Here is a 22,326-nt window from a genome sequence, read left to right as displayed (position 1 = left end):
CTCATATCCAGACTGAGAAACCCTGGGTTGACTTACCGAGTTGATAACCAGCTTCGTAGTACAGTTTAGCGAAATCTCGTTTGTTAGGTTAAGTGAAGCCAGATAACGAGAAGGTACCCTGGGTATGTTGAACTCGCTTCGTAGCACAGGCCTCAGGACCCTGTTTAAAGTTATTCATTCTGTTATTTATGATATGCAGATGATACACAGCTTTATGTCCCGCTTAAAATCTCAGATTCCAGCTGTTTAACGTCCCTCAAGGCCTGCCTAGCTGATATACTGTACATTGGTGGATGTCCCAGAACTTTCTTCAGTTGAACTCTGACAAATCAGAGGTACTCCTATTTGGTCCCCTCAGTCACAACTCAAATTTACATGACAGTCTCGAATCCCTCTCTGTAAATATGAAACCAGTTGCAAGAAACCTGGGTGTTTTATTTGACACAACACTTTGTTTTGAATCACAAATAACATGGGTGGTGCAATCCTGCTTCTTGCATCTCAGAAACATTTCTAAAATAAAATCATTTTTATCAACTCATGACCTCAATAGAGTAGTCAACGCTCTCATCTGCTCCCGTTTAGACTAGTGCAACGTCCTTTATTCCAGTCTCAGCCAAACTTCAATACATCGCCTTTAACTAGTCCAAAATGCAGCTGTTAGACTACTCACGGGTACGAGGAGATTTGAGCACATCACTCCGGTTTTAGCTGCACTTCACTGGTTGCCTGAAAAATTTAGAATTGATTTTAAGATTTTATTATTAACTTTTAAAGCTCTGCATGGTTTGGCACCAAGAAATAGAGATAGAAACCATATTCATTGATTATTATATTGTCAAGATTTTCTATTAAAATGGCTTTAAATATTTCTTATTCTTTATTTTCAAAATATCTTGCAATGGGATTTGTTTTTAAGTCTGTGGCTTTTAATGTTGTCATTATATTGTTATTGTAATTGTATAGTAATTTATAATATTCAGGGCATTTTGATTTATTGTCAATATATTGATATGTATCTTGCTATGTCATTTCTTATAATATTCTTTTCTTTATGATTTCAATGTATTTGTGGTGCCATCTAGTGGATTCTAAGCGGAAGAGACAAAGCAAAAAAAAATGACATCAATAGCAATTTGGAGATTATTATTTGAATCTTTTCAAACATACTTGGTGTTTGGTCACTATATACTTTTAATGTTGCTTACAATGTCTACCTTGTTACAACTGCAAAACTGGTACTAAATGGAATTAAAAATAATAAGCTACATCTTTGCTTCAGATTGTTGCTCCCACAAATGTTCTCCCTCCACAAGTCAGAGGTCACATTCAAGTGAAAATGGAACTTTATTTTCCCCAGGCAGGATTTTGATAGCGACGTTTCATCGGGTCAGAGACTGTGGAAGTAAAACTTTTAGAACTTATAGAAATATGTTAACCAATGATAGATAATGTTGATCATAAAGGTAAAAAATCTTTATTAAATGTTATATTATAATCCCCAGCCAGCATACTGTTCACCTTCTGTGTGTGTGTCTCCAACTTGACTTCACCCTGCCCATTTGCATGGCCACAGCACAATTTGATAAGACTGCATTCTTCTCTCCACCAGAATATAGACCGAACAGAGACCTTGTTTAAAACCCAGCTGTTATTTGAGTATCCTTTGTTGACTTTTTTGACATCCTGAACATTGATTTTTGTAGAAAGTTTATCAGGGATTTCAGACATCATTTGGCCCAAGGTCTGAAATATTTTGCTTCGACAAGACCTACAATGTCATATTAAATCACTCTATTTCCCCTTTCACAATATCTCTTACTAACAGGCAGGAAAAGGGTAATTAATAGGCTCTATATACCTATATACTATGACCTGTGCTTATCTTTGACCTGTTCAAATCTATTTTTGCTTGGTAATGTTTCCTCATTCATGTTTTTTTTTTTAATTTTCATAACAAACAAAAAAAACTAACATCTACAGACAGACTCACAAACATACCAACCCCACATACAGAAAACAAGCATAAAAATAATTTAAAAAAAACATGCATGCAAAAAAATGTTGTTTGAATGCATTTAACATAAATATCAGTTTATGCTCTACAGTTGTAGCGTCAGCCGATTTGACCACGGAGATGATAGGCTCTGGTACGAATCCGCAAAACGGGTCCGGATAGGAGTCCACTTGCACGGCGGGATGGATCCGTAACAGATACGGATCACGGATCCAGACCAGATCCGACCCGGACACTGCCCGTATCCGCTCACAAATGAGCTCATCCTGCCCGGATCCGATTTGGACCCGTTCATCAAGCAGCTCATCCGGTCCGGATCCGATTTGGACCCGTTCATGAAGTGGCTCATTCGGTCCGGACCCGTTCCGGATCCCTTATTAAAAATGGCTCTGGCCAAAACTAGCTACAGAAATATCAAAAATCTAGCTGACCAACATTTAGATTGCTCTATAAAAGCTTGAATACTTCTTATAACCAGTCATTCTTTATTATTAATAAAACATTCAATTAATTTAAAACTTGAAAAAATCTGAACCTATTCTTTAAGCCACCCTGTGATTCTCCAGGTAAATGCTTTTACTGTGAAGCAGAAGTAGGAAAATTGGGTTATTAGCAGTAACTTAATAGTTCTGCTACTGCTGTAAGAGAGCCAGCAGTTATCAGTGAGGCTCATGTCAGATAAAATGAGTTACGCTGGGAAACATAAATGCATAGTTTCTTGTAAATCCCGTATGTAGTTTTATCCAAAGGTGGACTCTGCCTTACCACTGTGGCCCGGGTTCAAATCTGACCTGGGGCCCTTTGCTGCATGTTAACCCCTCTCTCTCCCCCTATCCAGCACATCTGTCCTGACTATCTAATAAAGGGAAAAAGCCAAAAAATAATCTAAAAACAGAGGTCATTAGACTGTAAATGTATTGAATAGGTGTTACTGGAAAAAGGATATTCTTCCATAAATAGTATAAAATCCTTTTTTATTTAATGAAAATCTTAATGAACACAGTAAGGTACACCTTGAGGGAATTTCATTACATCTGGTAAAAAACATCCACTTGAACTGAAGAATGAACTCATTAGAATGTGGTGGTCAAGGTCACTGTGACCTCACAAATCATGTTTCTGGCCACAACTCAAGAATTAATATTGTAATTATGACAATTTCATAAAAAGATGAAGTAATGACATGCAGCTCAGCACTGTGTGTCAAGTTCTTCTAGTCAATAATAAGAAATACAAATGAATGAATGAATTAAAATGAATAGTAAAAGTGTATAGGGGTTTAGAATGATAGAAGTGACAATACAGTACAATGAAATGGCTACTATGGGGACTAACATCATCACACATGAATCTCAGCTTAACAGTGATACCCAATTTATGTAATTCTAAAAAGACTGTTTAGGGACCCCAGTATGCAGAAATATTCAAATACACCATTTTAGAAAAGGAGACAATAACACATTTAAACTGCATCCAAAAAACCTGCATGTGATTATCATAAAGTAGGCATGTCTGTAAAGGGGAGACTTGTGGGTACCCATAGAACCCATTTTCAGTCACATATCTGGAGGTCAGAGGTCAAGGGACCCTTTTGAAAATGACCATGCTAGTTTTTCCTCTCCAAAATTTAGCCCAACTTTGGAGTGTTATTTAGCAATCTTCTCGACATGGCAGCATGACATGGTTGGTACCAATAGATTCCTTAGGTTTTTCTAGTTTCATATGATATATGTAGCTCTAAAACTGAACCTGCTACAGCCTCAGAAAGACAGTAAAGTTGGGTCTCAGAGGGTTAACAGGATGATGAGGATCAGCAAATTCAACTGTATGAAAACAACGGAGGCAACAAATGTGATTGGCTGTTGTTGATGTGGAGCTCATGACTCTAGCCTTAAACCTGAACCTACTAGAGCCTCTGAAAGACAGTCAGAGGGTTAAATACCGGTCGGCTCAGCAGGGATGCCGACAGTGGCACGCTTCCTCGAGCTCCCCCGATCTGCGGCAAGGTTGAACCACCGTATTGCGTGTTTTGAAATGTCAGCATCAGTGGCGGCACGGGAGACGGCACTCTTTCTCACGGCATCTGTAATCACATAAGCAGATTATCATACAAAATTTCATGAACCCCCATTGTAACCACCAGTTTTTATGTTTTAAAAGGATACACATAAGCACTTTTAGACTTAAAGGCTGCTTTCTGACATGCAAAGGTTCTCTATACAATATTCAGAGCATTAATATATCATCATCAACTATTGTCTATGTAAAGCTATAGAGGAGTAATGTCTACCAACAATTTTAATGTAAACAGTAACAATTGCCTACTCAGGAGCAACGTCTTCGATGCCATCTGGCTGAAAGACTTTTTCCCATTTATCCCTTTGGGCAAGGATATTCCATGTCACACGTTTTGTGTCATGTCCCCCGATGGTTGCCAGGGAGGAAATCTAAAATGGAAAAAAAAAAAGTCCTGTCAATATCTTATAATTCACAGAATGTTTTTAAAATATATTTTTATCAGACAGTGTGTAAATATCCAGTGTTAATTACATACGTTTTCTTCTCAAGACCCAAGGGAGATGTCATCCTATATGAGCACAACATTTTGAGCCTAATTGTAGTGCATTACAAACTGTACAGGGACAGGCCTTTCCATTTCTTGGCCAGCTGGGTTCTTGCTGGTCAGATAGTTCATTTTGGCAATTAATTGCTCTTGCTGGTGTTTTATATACTCCAGTAAATTCCTAATATGGACTTCTGCCGCTGTTAAAAAAAGATTAGAATATATATATATATAAATATATATATATATATACACACAGTATATAAAAAATGTCAGTCTGCTTTGGACAACTCATTAAGAAAGATTTAACTTAGCAGATGGTTATGTTTATTTTTGCTTATTTCTTTACCACAAAGAAGCCTTGATTTGGTAAAGGTCAATTAATGTCTTACATGTTATACATATCTACTAGAGGGGTGAATCTTCACTGGCACCCACGATTTGATTATGATTCAACAATTCAAATGCACAATGATTAAAAGGTTCAATTTGAATCTCATAGCCATTTGAGGTATTGCTCACCCGAACAGGTCATGGTGTCTGATCCACACCTTCCCCCTAGCCAGGTAGGTCTGTAGACCTGGCTTGAAGAAGGGGTTTGCTCTACTGCTGGTGGGGGTGGGATAATAGGAGCTGGTGGCTGTGGTGAGGGTTTGGCTGGACCTCTGGCTCTCTTTTATAGAGGACTTTCATCCACACTGTCATCATCGGAGTCCCCAAAGAAATGACTATAAAGTGGGATGGAAAAATAACCATGCTCAGCTGTCAACATAATGTTATCTTGATTTGCAGACTCCCTTATTAATAATATCATAGATGTTTTCACTGGCTAAAGAACTCAAGTTGTAAATTAGTGTAAAAGGTCAAGAATGCCATGATGGTTGTGTTAGGAATATTCTGCATGCACAGTTCTGCCTTAACGGGATGCTTAGTCGATTTTCAACCAGCTGTGTCATCGAAGTGTCAGCTCCGTTCTCTTTATACAAAAATCTATTTCAGAATTGTAAAAAAAAAAGAAAAGAAAAAAAAGCAATACATAGTTTTTTTCTGACCCCTAATACTTACATCGGCTTTGGCCTTCTCTTTGATTGAACTTCCTCCTCTTCCTCTTCTGACTGTAAATCTGACGTGTTGCACGTCAGGGATTTTTTTAAGAGATGACGTGCCTCAAAGTAATGATCTAAAAATGAAATGTGTCACACGTCACTAGAGTTTCAAAGTAACAGTATAAAAAAGAACAGTTGTAGATATATATATATTTTTGAGAATTAGCATACCACATGACTTAACAACTCTGACATCGTAGCTTTGCCAGTCAGGTCCAGGCTCCTCAGCTTTCCTTTACTGCCCTGTCGACTCTTTCATCATTTTTGTAGTTTGGCCAAAAGGTGACACCGACTCTATTATGTGGAACATCCTTAACTGAGAAGGAAAAAAACAAACAGCACCATTAATCACAGAAATATAACTTCCTGTTCCAAGAAGTTCTGAAACAATTAAGTGATTACTCAATTACCTTCTATAGCCAACAATATTAATCAGTAAGCAGTGGCATGGAGTACCAACAAAAGGAAAGGTCCAATTTTGATGATCAAGCCCCTTCTAATCTGAAATAATGTACTTATTTCTATTCTCTGACAACATTTTAATTATTTCCTAACATATTAACATTATGAAGTGTTTTTTTGCACTTGACTTTACACTTGAAGGTTTGATAAATAAGTGACTGTTTTAGTAGTTCATTTGGGTTTGAAAACATTAGGTATACTGTATAACATGTAATAACTGAACAGCAATAATAGGTTTGGTGTACACATTGAAGACAAGCAACTTATACAAAGTACTTACAGTCAATTATTATCCAGTTTCACATGGACTGTCGTGTTTGTGATGATGCAGTCACTGTCCGTTTTTGTCACAGATCCTTATTTTACAAGAGCTACAACTTTTGCTACCATCAATACATCATCATTCTCCCTGGGAAACAACAATATGACAACAAGCTAAAAATGGCTTCATCCTTTGTCTTGTAATTGGAAATGAATTACAGTTTTTCTCAATTGTTTACACACAAATACTGGTACTTGACACACAATGACCACAACATGTAACTCATGCACCAACCCCCTGAACCAATTCTGCTAAACTACAAGCACAATTCCTGCTTTACACTCAAATTGCAGTTCTAAAACACACTTTTTTCAAAACACTACACACAATTCTCTGCATTTGGCACAATTTTCATGAAGAAAATCTCGTTTTCACAAAGAACACACTGTCATTCAAAATTATAAAGTCAATTGCCCTTCTATGCACACTGACTCATCACATGGGCAAACACCTGTCACACAGTGTTACAATTAGCAATCAGTTGATGCTTTTCATGGCTGGATTCGACATGCTAAGCGATATTTCCCCCGCTGCTTGGCCAGGGAAAACATTGCTTGTGATGTGGATGAGGTGCTGTGGCCAGACCGAAACAGAAGAGAGGATGCAGCAGTTTTTTTTTTTCCACTGTATGTGCAACTTTGTGTTGGTTGGGATGTACACTGTGTACATTGTTTTTGTGGGGAAAATAAAATATATTTGTTACCGTGTATTTGTGTGTTCTGAGTATAAAAACAATATTCTAAAATATTTTACAACACACTTATGTATGTACTGTCTGTAGTAAGTGTAACACTGAACAAAAAAAAGGCCTAAGTCATTATGATGAATGGAGAAGAAGTGTTTTCCATTCATCATAGTGTTTTACATTGAGCACATCAGTGTTCAACTGGTTCTTATAAATGTCTATTCATATGATGGTGTGTGTGTGTCATTTGAAAACAAAATACCATTTTGAGAAGAAATAACATTGTTTTGAATGTAAAGTTTCATTTTGCAGGAGAATTGAGGGGTTTTGCCCATTGTGTGTGTGTTTTTTGATTTGTGTGTAGAGTTCTGAGAGTATGAGGCATGCTTTCAGAAAATGTGTGTAAACAATCGAGAAAAACTGTAACTGCCAACATCAGCCAGAGGTTGCTCTTTCCCTCACCACTCTGCTGCTCTTTCCCTCACCACTCTGCTGCTCTTTCCCTCACCTCTCTGCTGCTCTTTCCCTCACCACTCTGCTGCTCTTTCCCTCACCACTCTGCTGCTGTTTCCCTCACCTCTCTGCTGCTCTTTCCCTCACCACTCTGCTGCTCTTTCCCTCACCTCTCTGCTGCTGTTTCCCTCACCTCTCTGCTGCTCTTTCCCTCACCTCTCTGCTGCTCTTTCCCTCACCTCTCTGCTGCTCTTTCCCTCACCTCTCTGCTGCTCTTTCCCTCACCTCTCTGCTGCTCTTTCCCTCACCTCTCTGCTGCTCTTTCCCTCACCTCTCTGCTGCTCTTTCCCTCACCACTCTGCTGCTCTTTCCCTCACCTCTCTGCTGCTGTTTCCCTCACCACTCTGCTGCTCTTTCCCTCACCACTCTGCTGCTCTTTCCCTCACCTCTCTGCTGCTCTTTCCCTCACCACTCTGCTGCTCTTTCCCTCACCACTCTGCTGCTGTTTCCCTCACCTCTCTGCTGCTCTTTCCCTCACCACTCTGCTGCTGTTTCCCTCACCTCTCTGCTGCTCTTTCCCTCACCACTCTGCTGCTCTTTCCCTCACCACTCTGCTGCTCTGTAGCCGCTCTGTGCGCGTGACCGCCCGGCTGGCGAGGTAGCAACCCCGGCACGCGCTAGCTAGCTGTCACGGCAGTTTGTGGAGCAAATGTTGTAAAACAGTTAATATTCAAAATCTACAGTTTATTTCTTGCCTCAAAAATGTTCAATGTTAAATATTTGAACTGTTGAGGGAAAAGGCGAGTCCGGTGTGCGGACAGTGCCCTCTCTGGAGGCGCATAGCCGAAACGAGTCGGACTCTAGGGCGGATGTACCGACCTGGAGGCGGAGTCTTACAACTTACAGTACTTTGTTTACACAAGTCCTTTGTTGTCATGGTGACAATGGTGTCTAACGGATCAACCTCAAACTGTTGCAGACACTCTACACAATTAACGCTGAAAGATCCACACGGACAATCAATAGGAGACATCCTGTTTAGGAACTACTGAGTAATATTTTACAGAAATTACTTCCACGCCTTTTGACACCTAATTACTGTATCTGAGTTGATCATTCATGTCAAACTGTGACTTGCACTGAAGACGAGCTCACCTGCTTTGTAGTTACCTCAAGCAAGGAAATGTTTTTCACAAGGCTGTTGAAGATGTTGAGGATCTCCTGTCTTATCCTCACAGGTATGCTCCTCTTTTCTGTCCTTTGGAAAACTGCATTGAACTTGCCTTCATTGCCTGATATCAGAATACCACAGAAAACTGCATTGGACAAGATGTCATTGTCTGATATCAGAGTACCACAGAAAACTGCATTGAACTTGCCGTCATTGCCTGATATCAGAATACCACAGAAAACTGCATTGGACAAGATGTCATTGTCTGATATCAGAGTACCACAGAAAACTGCATTGAACTTGCCGTCATTGCCTGATCTCAGAATACCACAGCAGCTCTCCAATGACCTGCCTGGCTGCTCGGCTATCTTCAGTGGAGACGCAGAGGGCAAGAAAGACAAATTAGAAATGCTTCCGACATCCAAAAAGAGAAAGACTCTTTTATCTGAGGACTTCTACCTTAATGTGACTCAAGACTGTCCTTCTTACATTGAAAGGAGAGGTTTCTTTACAGAGCCTCTCAGTGAAGAGGAGAAGGATTTTCCCATTGCCTACTCCATGGTGATCCATGAGAAGATTGAGATGTTCGAGCGACTTCTACGAGCTGTTTACACTCCGCAGAACATCTACTGTGTACATGTGGACCAGAAATCCCCTAAGGAATTTCAGAAGGCCGTGGAGGCAATTACTTCTTGCTTTCCTAATGTGTTTATAGCCAGCAGGTTAGAAAGAGTGATATATACCTCGTGGTCGCGGGTTCAGGCAGACTTGAACTGCATGAAAGACCTCCTGAACTCACCCGTCCAGTGGAGGTACCTGCTAAACACCTGCGGGACAGACTTCCCCATCAAAACCAATGGAGAGATTGTTCAGGCCCTGACGGCCCTAAACGGGAGAAACAGCATGGAGACTGAGGCCACCAATGACTACAAGAAAGGCCGTTGGCAGTATCATTACGATGTGACTAACACATCTGTCATCAAGACAGATGTGAAGAAAAGTCCCCCACCCATTAGCAGCCCCATGTTCCAAGGAAATGCTTACATTGTGGTCACGAGAGCCTTTATGGAACATGTAATGCAGGACAGAGAGGTTCAACAGCTTCTGGAGTGGGAGTGGGACACACACACCCCTGAGGAGCACTTGTGGGCCACTCTACAGAGGATGCCCTCTGTTCCCGGATCAACACCAGCCCACTCAAAGTACGATACATCAGACTTGCTGGCCATCGCTCGTGTGGTGAAGTGGAGCGAATTAGCAGGAGATATGAAAAACGGAGCCCCGTACTATCCCTGCACTGGTATTTACAGAAGAGAGGTTTGTGTGTACGGAGCTGGTGACCTCCCGTGGCTCATGAGACAACATCATCTCTTTGCAAATAAGTTTGATCCTCTGGTTGATGATGTTGCTATCAGATGTCTGGAGTCAGTCCTGTATCACAAAGCCTTAGGCCATGACCCACTGCTAACAGATCACACCACGTTGTAAAGCTTGTAATTATTTAAAATGTAAAATATGATGTACTAAGGAAACACTTGGTACTTAGACAGGTAAATATGATAGAAACCATATTCATTGATTATTATATTGTCAAGATTTTCTATTGAAATGGCTTTAAATATTTCTTATTCTTGATTTTCAAAATATCTTGTAATGGGATTTTTTTTTAAGTCTGTGGCTTTTAATGTTGTCATTATATAGTTATTGTAATTGTATTGTAATTTATAAAATTCAGGGCATTTTAATTTATTGTCAATATATTGATATGTATCTTGCCATGTAATTTCTTATAATATTCTTTTCTTTATGATTTCAATGTATTTGTGGTGCCATCTAGTGGATTCTAAGCGGAAGAGACAAGAATCAAGTCAGAGGTCACATTCAAGTGAAAATAGACATTTTTTTTTCCCCAGGCAGGATTTTGATAGCGACGTCTCATCAGTTCAGAGACTGTGGAAGTAAAACTTTTAGAACTTATAGAAATATGTTAACCAATGATAGATAATATTGATCATAAAGGTATAAGATCTTTATTAAATGTTATATTATAATCCCCAGCCAGCATACTGTTCACCTTCTGTGTGTGTGTCTCCAACTTGACTTCACCCTGCCCATTTGCATGACCACAGCACAATTTGATAAGACTGCATTCTTCTCTCCACCAGAATATAGACCGAACAGAGACCTTGTTTAAAACCCAGCTCTTATTTGAGTATCCTTTGTTGACTTTTTTGACATCCTGAACATTGATTTTTGTAGAAAGTTTATCAGGGATTTCAGACATCATTTGGCCCAAGGTCTGAAATATTTTGCTTCGACAAGACCTACAATGTCATATTAAATCACTCTATTTCCCCTTTCACAATATCTCTTACTAACAGGCAGGAAAAGGGTAATCAATATAGGCTCTATATACCTATATACTATGACCTGTGCTTATCTTTGACCTGTTTCCTCATTCATGTTTTTTTTTTTTATTTTCATAACAAACAAAGAAACTAACATCTACAGACAGACTCACAAACATACCAACCCCACATACAGAAAACAAGCATAAAATAAAATAAAATAGAAAAATAATAAAAAAGAATGAAAAATAATAAAAAAAAACATGCATGCAAAAAAATGTCGTTTGAATGCATTTAACATAAATATCAGTTTATGCTCTACAGTTGTAGCGACGGCCGGCTTGACCGCACGTTACCTCAATATGATAACGTTTTCTGTCCATGACAATGTTAGCATGCAGCTTTAGCCGTGATGTGTACCTCTGTGTTTCCTGTAATGTGTGGAACCCAAAGTGTTTCCATATTTTACTGTATGTGTAGTGTTTACCACTTTGGATTTTAAATGGGAGGGTGCAGGTTGTAACCACGGAGACCGTCCGCCGTTTTCTACTTTCTCCTTTTGGCTCGCTGCGGTTTGTTTTGGTTGACGGATACGGAACGGATATGACATTACGCAGTGCTTGAAGTGGGCCGGTACGCACCGAGAAATAAAGAGATATTTGCTAAACAGTGAAATGATCATGTATAATAATTGAAATCTGCATGAGTTGTTGTAAAAATAAATTTAAATGAAATAAAACTGGCTTCATTACGATGGCTGTACTGAGAATATTTGCAGGTTTCATTTCAACGTACAGTATCATAAAATGATGTAGGAAATGTCACAAGTTTATGCCAATATCATATGTACCATGCATGATTAGAACTCTAACAATACTTGGTTCAAACAAGTCTTACAACTTACAATACTTTGTTTAAACAAGTCCTTTGTTGTCATGGTGAAAATGGTGTCTAACGAATCAACCTAAAACTGTTGCAGACACTCTACACATTTAACGCTGAAAGATCAACACGGACAATCAATAGGAGACATCCTATTTAGGAACTACTGAGTAATATTTTAAAGAAATTACTTCCACGCCTTATAGTTTGACACCTAATTCCTGTATCTGAGTTGATCATTCATGTCAAACTGTAACTTGCACTGAAGACGAGCTCACCTGCTTTGTAGTTACCTCAAGCAAGGAAATATATTTATTATTGGAAATCCATTAAAACAAAGCAATGACAAATATTGTCCAGAAACCCTCACAGGTACTGCATTTAGCATAAGAAAATATGCTCAAATGATAACAAGCAAAACTCAAGCCCAACAGGCAACAACAGCTGTCAGTGTGCTGACTTGACTATAACTCGTGGGTACCCATAGAACCCATTTTCATTCACATATCTTGAGGTCGGAGGTCAAGGGACCCCTTTGAAAATGGCCATGCCAGTTTTTCCTCGCCAAAATTTAGCACAAGTTTGGAGCGTTATTTAGCCTCAGTAACATTATGTGATTAGGGGGACGCATTTACAGTGTGTGTGTTTAATTGTGTTGTCATTCTGACAGTCTTGCTAACATTAGCTTTTCGTGGACATCACTATAATGCTAGCTTTCTAGCTTTTCATGTGCACATATTAGGCTTAAGGTTTGATTAATGCTAATATGTATGGCAAATACAGTATATGGATAAGGGTTGTAATGTTTACATTTTTAGTAAGAGCTCATTTTATTTTATTTGTCTGTCCTTTAGCTCTTGCGGTGTTAAAGGAAGAAAGGTGTTTTCTGAAGGAAGGTTATTACAGAAAGCAAAGTGAATTTGTGTTCGAAATATGGCTGTCGGCTGAACATAAATAAAAGGCTTCTGGAAACATCAGTACGCTTCATCATTGTCTGGCTGAGGTCCGCTACAGATAGCAATTAATTCATTAGGTTTCTTCACTAGCTTTAAAAATGAGCCCGCTACAACCTCAAAATCGCAAGTTGCGTTAAAGAAATGAGTGACTTTAAAACAAATTTGCTTTAACGCATTATTTTCACGTTAACTTTGACAGCCCTAGTATGCAGGTTATGTAATCTTTGCAAACCTGTGAACAGTCTATTACAATCCATGGCCATGTGGTGAATGCAACCTCTGTGCTTAAAATGTGCATTTTTTTGTTGATAATGTCAGAAACTCCTTAACGTGTGACGTTTTAGTGCATTCATCTTGCAAGTTTGCATCAGCTCAGGAACTCATGCACCCGATAACAGAAGTGCAACTGTGGCATACACAACACCGAGTCTCTTCTGCAACCCAAAGGTCATTACTTTTCTCATCTTCTAACACGCCACAAAGATATATCTGCCAATGAATAATCTCACACTTGTCAGTATTGAGCAGCACATTTCTGTGTGCGTGAGCGAGTCTGACAAAGGTTTGTGGCAATTATTAAACATCAGCAGGGAGCGGGTATGCAGTGAGTCATGCAAAGAGCTGTGAGAGTGGACAAGCCGAGTGCTCAGTGAGGACGAGTTACTGAGGGGAACCATGTGAGGAGGACATGGTTACAGTGCAACCACAAACCCACGGTGACTAAAACGAGCTACTTCCTTGTAATTTCACCCCATTCAGTTGTACAAACATGAACAAATTTACCCAACATCAACCATATCAAATTCTAGTAGTATTACAGGCCTACTAAAAGATGCACAGCCCAAGCACATGTATATAGCAATAAAATCACAACTGATTATGACTGACACAGTTTAACATGCTTAAAGAAATAATTAATAAATAGGAATAGGTTGCAAGAGACTGTTGATACCGGCCGACACACACCAACATGTGAATGAGGGGAGTTATTTTTGTCCACCTCAGGCACTGTTGTCATGTTACTCAGACTACAACAATAAAAGCGTTAACTTCCTTCTACCTCCACTTGTCAAACTGTAACTTGAACTGAAGACAAGCTCACCTGCTTTGTAGTTACCTCAAGCAAGGAAATGGCTTTTACAAGGCTGTTGAAGAGCCAGATGTTAAGGACCTCCTGTCTTATGCTCACAGGTATGCTCCTTTCTTTTGTCATTTGGGAAACTGCATTGAACAGGCCGTCATTGCCTGATCTCAGAATACCACAGCAGCTCTCCAATGACCTGCCTGGCTGCTCGGCTATCTTCAGTGGCGACGTAGAGGGCAAGAAAGACAAATTAGAAATGCTTCTGACATCCAAAAAGAGAAAGACTCTTTTATCTGAGGACTTCTACCTTAATGTGACTCAAGACTGTCCTTCTTACATTGAAAGGAGAGGTTTCTTTACAGAGCCTCTCAGTGAAGAGGAGAAGGATTTTCCCATTGCCTACTCCATGTTGATCCATGAGAAGATTGAGATGTTCGAGCGACTTCTACGAGCTGTTTACACTCTGCAGAACATCTACTGTGTACATGTGGACCAGAAATCCCCTAAGGAATTTCAGAAGGCCGTGGAGGCAATTACTTCTTGCTTTCCTAATGTGTTTATAGCCAGCAGGTTAGAAAGAGTTGTATATGCCTCATGGTCGCGGGTTCAGGCAGACTTGAATTGCATGAAAAACCTCCTGAACTCACACGTCCAGTGGAGGTACCTGCTAAACACCTGCGGGACAGACTTCCCCATCAAAACCAATGGAGAGATTGTTCAGGCTCTGAAGGCCCTCAACGGGAGAAACAGCATGGAGACTGAGGCCACCAATGACTACAAGAAAGGCCGTTGGCAGTATCATCACAATGTGACTAACACAGCTGTCATCAAGACAGATGTGAAGAAAAGCCCCCCACCCATTAGCAGCCCCATGTTCCAAGGAAATGCTTACTTTGTGGTCACGAGAGCCTTTGTGGAACATGTGATGCAGGACAGAGAGGTTCAACAGCTTCTGGAGTGGGAGAGGGACACATACAGCCCTGATGAGCACTTGTGGGCCACTCTACAGAGGATGCCCTCTGTTCCCGGATCAACACCAGCCAACTCCAAGTACGATACATCAGACTTGCTGGCCATCGCTCGTGTGGTGAAGTGGAGCTATTTAACAGGAGATATGAAAAACGGAGCCCCGTACTATCCCTGCACTGGTGATTACAGAAGAGCAATTTGTGTGTACGGAGCTGGTGACCTCCCGTGGCTCATGAGACAACATCATCTCTTTGCAAATAAGTTTGATCCTCTGGTTGATGATGTTGCTATCAGATGTCTGGAGTCAGTCCTGTATCACAAAGCCTTAGGCCATGACCCACTGCTAACAGATCACACCACGTTGTAAAGCTAGTAATTATTTGAAATGTAAAATATGATGATTTGAGATTTTGACCAAAAGCTAGTAATCTCAGAACAATGTTGCATTACATGTATAAGTGAGTTTTATGTTTGTAATCAGTGCCTGAAATGGGTCGATTCTCACTGGTACTGAGTACAGGTACTTCTGTTTTTTGCCCACATTAGTACTCTTACCTTTTATAGCGAGCTGCAGTGCAAATTGACTCTGAGGCTGTCGGTAAGTTTTCTGTTTTACTCAATTTATGTTGATTTGACACACTGTAGCCTCCTTCAAGGTGACATTTGATGTGAATGCGTCAGTGGAGTTAAATAAATGCCCCCAGGTTTTGCCCATATATATGCAATATTATATTTGTGTACAATTTGATTTGTATAAATAGCTACATTTAAAGTTTTATTATTAACTATATACCTTTATGGACAAACTGTGGAAATGTATGTTATACTGTTTGTACTGTTTGTAATGCAGATTAATTTAAAAAGTTTGATTATGCCTTCCATGCAATCTTTATATCCTGTGTCATCTTTTTTGTGTAACTGTTTGACCATCAGAAAATTAAACATTAAACAATTTTCCCACACTAATCTTCACATTTAAGTTTTGTAACAGTGGTGTAAGAGATGTTAGACTCCTACAATAGCAGGTAACATGTTGCAGGTTTAATACACACCAACTGCATCCATCATTTGTGCCTAAGCAACACCATACTTACACCTTCTTATGCCCCCATCTGGTGGTAAAGGTGGGTAAAGCAGACATTTCTGAAGTTTCTGTGCCCAAGTGCTCAGGTCAACAGGACACTCTCTCTGTGGTCTGTCAAATGTGATGTTTTGTTATAGTATGAGATGTGGTTACTCTGTTTATTGTTTTTATTTTAGGCAAATATAGCAAATGCCACGCATGTGATGCATCCTGTAAGTCCTACTTTGGCCCACAAGCACTGGATTGTTCTTCTTGTCTTTGGTCATGACAATAAATTGAAACATTATCCCAGTTCTTCTTGTAAATTGTGTGTGTGTGTGCATTTGTGTGTCACAGGATATTTCTTGGTCAGGACAGTTATTGTTTATTACAGTGTCCATCTGGCTCCTACACTGTAAACAATTGTTGTTAATTTACAGCAGGATTTCAACAGTATTAACCTGTTATTGCTAAAAACAGTGCTTTACTGTTAATACAAAAGAAAACCTGTTAAATTACGCTCATAGGCTGTTTTTAACTGAACTATAATGCGTTCTTAAAAAACAGCACTTTACTGCTGATCAACTGTCTAAAGTATCATCAGTAACAGTTTCATGCAGTATTTGTTTAATTTTAGGACCTGATCTGCTCATGTGAGGCTTGTACATTGTACATGATTGAAAAATCAGTGAATTAGCTTTATTGTTCTTCACTCACATGTTGTTATGGTTTGCATTTTGTGCTTGTAGCCAGGTAGAGACATACATTTCGGGAAAAGTGTCAACGAGTCTATTAGAGCCTTTTTCCTAACAAGTGTCTTTAATTGTATTTAGTGTGACAATTGCTATGTCTGTAACCTAAAGTCTATTCATCTAGGCAAAAAATAATGTTTATTAAAATGTATGTAAAAAATACAACCTAAATAGTGCATTAAAACAAATCAGTAAGATAATGTAAAAGAAAGGTGAAAAACAGCTATATAATGTATCTTTAAACAGTAAATTAACTGTAAAATACTGTGAAATTAATAAAGTTGTAACTGTATTTTTCATTATCAGTACAAAGCTGTAAATTTCAGCGACAGTATAATAATGTTAATTTTACAGTAACATAAAGGCAACCTTGCTGCCAGTTCTTTACTGTTCTTGGAAATTCTTAACAGTGTACGCAAACTCTGCCACTCAGCTGTGTGAGGACTGCTCGCCAAATTGTGAGGCCTGTGTGGACACCAGTGATAACTGCATCAGCTGCTCCAAAGGCAGCTATAAACTTTTTCTCCACCAGGGGAGGTGCTTTTCAAATTGCTGAGAGTAAGCAGTCAGATCATTTTTGTAATGATGGTGTGTTTTTATTTACTGCATTTTCCTCCTTATGCCTTAACAAATCTCCTGACTAATTTCAGAGGTTCCTTTGAGACAGCAGAGGGGTCATGTGAAGTCTGCGATAGCTCATGTTTGTCATGTTATGGGATCAAGTCCCAGTGTCTGTCCTGTGCTGATGGCCACTATTTGGAGAGTGGTATGTGTAGACTCAACTGTTCACTGCGGACATACCCTGCAGACGATGGTACCTGCAGACGCTGTTCTCCTCACTGTGACGTTTGCTCAGATGAAAGGACCTGTTTCAGTAAGTTATCGGATGATAGTGGATGATATTTTAAAATTAATTGTAAGACATTGTATCACATACTGAAATCTCTTGTGACAACTCCTCCTCAATATCATTTCAGAATGCGGTTTCCTTTACCTGATGCTGAACGGTGTGTGTAAGGCTAGTTGTCCCATGGGCTATTATGAGGACATGGAGGAGGGCTGCTGTGGTCAGTGCCACCCGACCTGTGGCAGCTGTTCAGGGCCCCTGGCAGATGACTGTGAGACTTGCTCGACGTTTAGCCCCAAACTCTATAAGTGTGCATGCTCCAAAGACTGCCCCAATGGTACCTACTATGAAACCGAAGCTATGGAATGTCAAGGTGAGCCTCTCGATACTAAGATGTGTAATGGCAATTTTCATATCTGCAGTTTAACACTGTACCTTTAGATAATCTCAGGGCCTCACATGTTCAACTTCGTCACCATAGGACAGTGACCTGACATTTTAGTTCTCTGTAACTGCAAACAACAGATTGCTGAAATACTTGTTATGTCTTGTGATGCTCTGTTGTCTGCTGTGTGCTGACGCATTGATACACTTTCTATCCTTCTCTTTTTTCTTTTTCTTCTTTGCACTTATCTTCGTGTTATGCTTTAAATGTATAAATACGGACTACTCTTTGTATTCGGGGCTCACTTGCCACAGTCCACAACAGGTGGCTGTGCTCGTGAGTCCATCTGCAGATGCTTTAGTTATTGATGTATGCCTTTTTATTAAATTCACTGAAAGACAAGTTGTTACGTTGGTTTGTGTCTTGTTTTAACAGACACTGCCACCACAGATGTGACTTGATTTGATTTTTAAGCAGTGCTAAATATGCAGGGAAACATAGATTTCTGACTGTAGCGTGCACTATCTGGCATGCACCTATGGAAACTTTATTTGAAATAGTCAATGTGTCACCTTTTTATGCCCCTGCGCTTGCTATGCCGTTCGGGTTGTCTGTCCATCTGTCTGTACCTACATACTGTACAACTGAACGTCCGATTTTGGAGGTCAAAGGTCACTCTGACCTCACAAAACGTGTTTTTGGCCATGACATCAATGCATATACTAATTATGATAATTTCACACATTTAGGATGAAGTGACAACATTTATGACAGACATGGATGGAAACTGCAACTTGACTGGTTGGTGGAGTCATTCAACAACAAGGCAGTAATAATACATTATTATTATTATTATTATTATTATTATTAATAATAATAATAATAATATTAACAATAATACATATTATTCATAATATAACATTCGTGAGGCATATAAGGCCATTCCCCGCCCACACCTGGGCTGCTCAGATCACCTATCTGTCATGCTTCTCCCAGCATACAGACCACTGCTGAAACGCTCCAAGCCAGCTCAAAAGACCATCAGAACCTGGCCAGAAGGAGCCACCTCAGCCCTGCAGGACTGCTTTGAGAGAACGGACTGGAACATGTTCAGGGAGGCAGCTACCTATGGCCAGCACACGAGTGTAGAGGAATCGGTGACTCTGTGACTGGATACATAGAGAAATGCATAGAGGATGTCACTGTAATGAAGCCCATCACCACACGGGCCAACCAGAAGCCATTGCTGACGGGGGAGGTACGTGCCCTGATGAGATCACGGAACACTGCTTTCAGATCCGGGGACGGAGCGGCACTCAGGTCAGCGAGGGTGGAGTTCTCCCGTGCCATCAGGAAAGCAAAACGTCAATATGCACAGAAGATTCAAAACCACTTCTGTGATACCAATGACACCAGGCGTATGTGGCAGGGCATACAGGCCTTAACGGACTATAAGATTACATCACAGGTCAGCGACAATGACATCTACCTCCCTGACACATTAAATGGCCTCTATGCACATTTTGAAGCCCAAAACAACATGCCAGCATTTAAGACTCCCCGGACCCCCGAGGAGCAGGCACTGCGTCTGGACGCTGCTGACGTGAGCAGGACCCTATCCAGAGTCAACCCACGGAAAGCTGCTGGCCCAGACAACATACTCGGGCAGGTGCTCAGAGACTGTGCTTACCAGCTGGCAGACGTCCTCACGGACATCTTTAACATCTCTCTGAGCCAGGCTGTTGTCCCAGCTGGCTTCAAAAAGACCACCATCATACCAGTGCCAAAGAAGCCCACTGTGATGTGTCTCAATGACTACCGCCCCGTGGCACTGACTCCCACCATAATGAAGTGCTTCTAGAGGCTGGTCATGAGACACATAAAATCTGCCCTCCCCACCTCTCTGGACCCTCTCCAGTTCGCATACCACCCCAACAGCTCCACCGATGATGCTATTTCACACACCCTGCACTCAGCCCTATCTCACCTGGACACTGGGGGCACTTGTGTTAGAATGCTGGTCGACTTTCTGACACAGAGACCACAGACTGTACGGATCAGCAAGAGAACATCAGGTACCATCACGCTGAGCACGGGTTCCCCCCAGGGCTGCGTGCTCAGTCCACTGCTGTTCACACTGCTGACCCACGACTGTGCTGCCAAGTCCATATCCAACCACATCATTAAGTTTGCTGATGACACGACGGTTTCATCAGCAACAATGATGAAACACCTTACAGAGAGGAAGTGGAGCAACTGGTGAGCTGGTGCAAGGACAACAACCTATCTCTTAATGTCGAAAAAACTAAAGAGATGGTTGTCGACTTCAGGAGGAGGCCCGCTGACCACTCTCCACTGCTCATCAGTGGTTCCACAGTAGAGAGGGTCAAGAGCACCAAGTTTCTTGGTGTGCACATCTCCGACGACCTCACCTGGCACATGAACACCAGCTCCGTAGCCAAGAAGGCACAGCGACGCCTTCACTTCCTGCGGAGAATGAAGAGATCTAGCCTACCACTGCCCATCCTTACCACTTTCTACAGAGGCACTGTGGAAAGCTTCCCCACCAGCTGTATCACAGTGTGGTTTGGGAACTGCAAAGCAGCGGAACGCAAGTCCCTTCAACGCATAGTGAGGACAGCTGAGATGATTATAGGGGTTTCTCTCCCCTCCATCCAGGACATCTTTCAGAGGCGCTGTGTAAGCAGAGCCTCTTCCATTGTGAAGGCCCCCTCTCACCCTTCACACAGATTGTTTACACCTCTGCCATCAGGCAGGAGGTTTCGCAGCATCAGAACCACCACTGCTAGGTTCTGCAAGAGCTTCTACCCCCAAGCTGTCAGATCGCTGAACACCCTGCTGCTATCCACCACATAAACACTTCATCCCCCCCACACCACTCTCCTATCCGTGACCCCTCCCTCCCCACGTCTCATGCTGGACATTAATTGACTACTACTGATTTCAGGACTACTTTGCACTGACACTTCTATTTATCTATTTATCTATTTATTAGGTATTTATACAAGGAGAACTACTGGAGAGTCATTGGGTTTTTTATATATAGCACTTCTAAAGACCTGATTGCTTTTATACTGCTTTACTCTGTTAATATCCTGTCATCCACTTTGTATTGTGCTGCACCATCGCACTTTGTTCACTGTGTTATGTTCTATGTTTGTGACTGTTTTTGTGTGTCTGTGTTTGCACCTTGGTCCGTGAGCAACGACATTTCTTTTTAACTGTGTACTTTGTATATGGAAAAATAACAATAAAGTTTAACTTGAACTTGAATATTTAATAATATAATGATTTGACACAAAAATGGTCCTCCAGAGTCCGAGAGTATTCAACAAAGGTATTAAGATATGAATATTAAAGGAGTGCACACTGAGATATTGCTAGCCAGCTTTGTGGAGTGGAAATCCAGCATGACGAGAACACTGTGCTCTAACTGGTTGATCAGATAAATCACTGGAAACCGTTGCAAAGATTTACAACTGTATGAATGTTTGCTTATGCTTATGTAGAAAGTACTAAATCCACAGTATCTAAAACCAACTCTGCCATGTATTATTTGTAAGGGCTGTTCTGGCTAATTATAATACAAACAGTAGCCCATTTATTTAAGCTGATAATCATATCCTCTAAAACAGTGGTTCTCAAACTGTGGAGCTCTCTGTAGTGGAGGAAGGAATCTCTGAAATATTTTTAAAAAAGTAATAAGAAATAGGACTGACCCATAAATCGTATTTTCATCGTCATTGTAATATTATCATGCGCGATGAACACATCGCAAAAGGCTGTCTGGAACACGATGAATCAGAAAAATCATTATATTTAGGGATGGTTAACGCTGCATCCTCTCCTCTGCTGCGCTGTGTTGGAGCTCTCCACTCACATCAACACACAGTGCAGTCAGTCTGTGAACAGCTGATCAGAGAGGCCGCGTTGGAGACAGCTACAACTACTCGTTACTGTAACTTCAATAAAACTTACAACTGCAAGTGTAAGTGTACTTTGCTAGCCCTGTTTCTTATTAATTTTTAAAAAATATTTCAGAGATTCCTCCGCGTAGGCCTACCACTACAGACAGCTTGCGTAACCACTGGTCTAGAGGATCAACCTCAAACTGTTGCAGACACTCTACACAATTGATGTTGAAAGAGCCACACAGAAATGCATTAGGTCACATTCTATTTAGGAATTACTGAGTAATATTCTGATGAATTTCCTTTCACGTCTTAGTTTTTCACACCTA

General features: G+C 40.6%; 2 protein-coding genes and 1 long non-coding RNA gene across 4 annotated transcripts; 2 read left to right on the top strand and 1 right to left on the bottom strand.

Moving 5' to 3' along the window:
* Window positions 1-3,690: 3,690 nt before the first annotated feature.
* LOC119486135 lies at window positions 3,691-8,215 on the bottom strand. Of its 2 annotated transcripts, none has more exons than XR_005206462.1 (5): window positions 8,193-8,215; window positions 5,858-6,002; window positions 5,646-5,760; window positions 5,103-5,308; window positions 3,691-4,100 (listed from the first exon to the last, which is right to left on the bottom strand). It is a non-coding gene; the product is annotated as an uncharacterized LOC119486135 (long non-coding RNA). The 2 variants fall into 2 exon arrangements; XR_005206461.1 differs by lacking the exon at window positions 8,193-8,215 and adding an exon at window positions 6,429-6,621.
* A 99-nt stretch (window positions 8,216-8,314) lies between these two features.
* Window positions 8,315-11,346, top strand: LOC119486134 (beta-1,3-galactosyl-O-glycosyl-glycoprotein beta-1,6-N-acetylglucosaminyltransferase 3-like). The gene has a single exon (XM_037766016.1). It carries the CDS (start codon window positions 8,792-8,794, stop codon window positions 10,265-10,267), a length of 1,476 nt encoding a protein of 491 aa, XP_037621944.1. The 5' UTR covers window positions 8,315-8,791; the 3' UTR covers window positions 10,268-11,346.
* Window positions 11,347-14,027: 2,681 nt separating this feature from the next.
* On the top strand, window positions 14,028-15,411 carry LOC119486818 (beta-1,3-galactosyl-O-glycosyl-glycoprotein beta-1,6-N-acetylglucosaminyltransferase 3-like). Its single transcript, XM_037767232.1, has one exon. The coding sequence runs from the start codon at window positions 14,096-14,098 to the stop codon at window positions 15,383-15,385; it is 1,290 nt and encodes a 429-aa protein (XP_037623160.1). The 5' UTR covers window positions 14,028-14,095; the 3' UTR covers window positions 15,386-15,411.
* The last annotated feature ends 6,915 nt before the right edge of the window (window positions 15,412-22,326 follow it).

The sequence above is a fragment of the Sebastes umbrosus genome, chromosome 4, assembly GCF_015220745.1.
Source record: "Sebastes umbrosus isolate fSebUmb1 chromosome 4, fSebUmb1.pri, whole genome shotgun sequence".
Taxonomy (NCBI): Eukaryota; Metazoa; Chordata; class Actinopteri; order Perciformes; family Sebastidae; genus Sebastes; species Sebastes umbrosus.
This window is presented reverse-complemented; position numbering and strand designations above follow the sequence as displayed.

Coding starts and splice junctions, on each gene's coding strand:
- LOC119486818 (XM_037767232.1), top strand. CDS start 14,096: ATGGCTTTTACAAGGCTGTTGAAGAGCCAGATGTTAAGGACCTCCTGT.
- LOC119486134 (XM_037766016.1), top strand. CDS start 8,792: ATGTTTTTCACAAGGCTGTTGAAGATGTTGAGGATCTCCTGTCTTATC.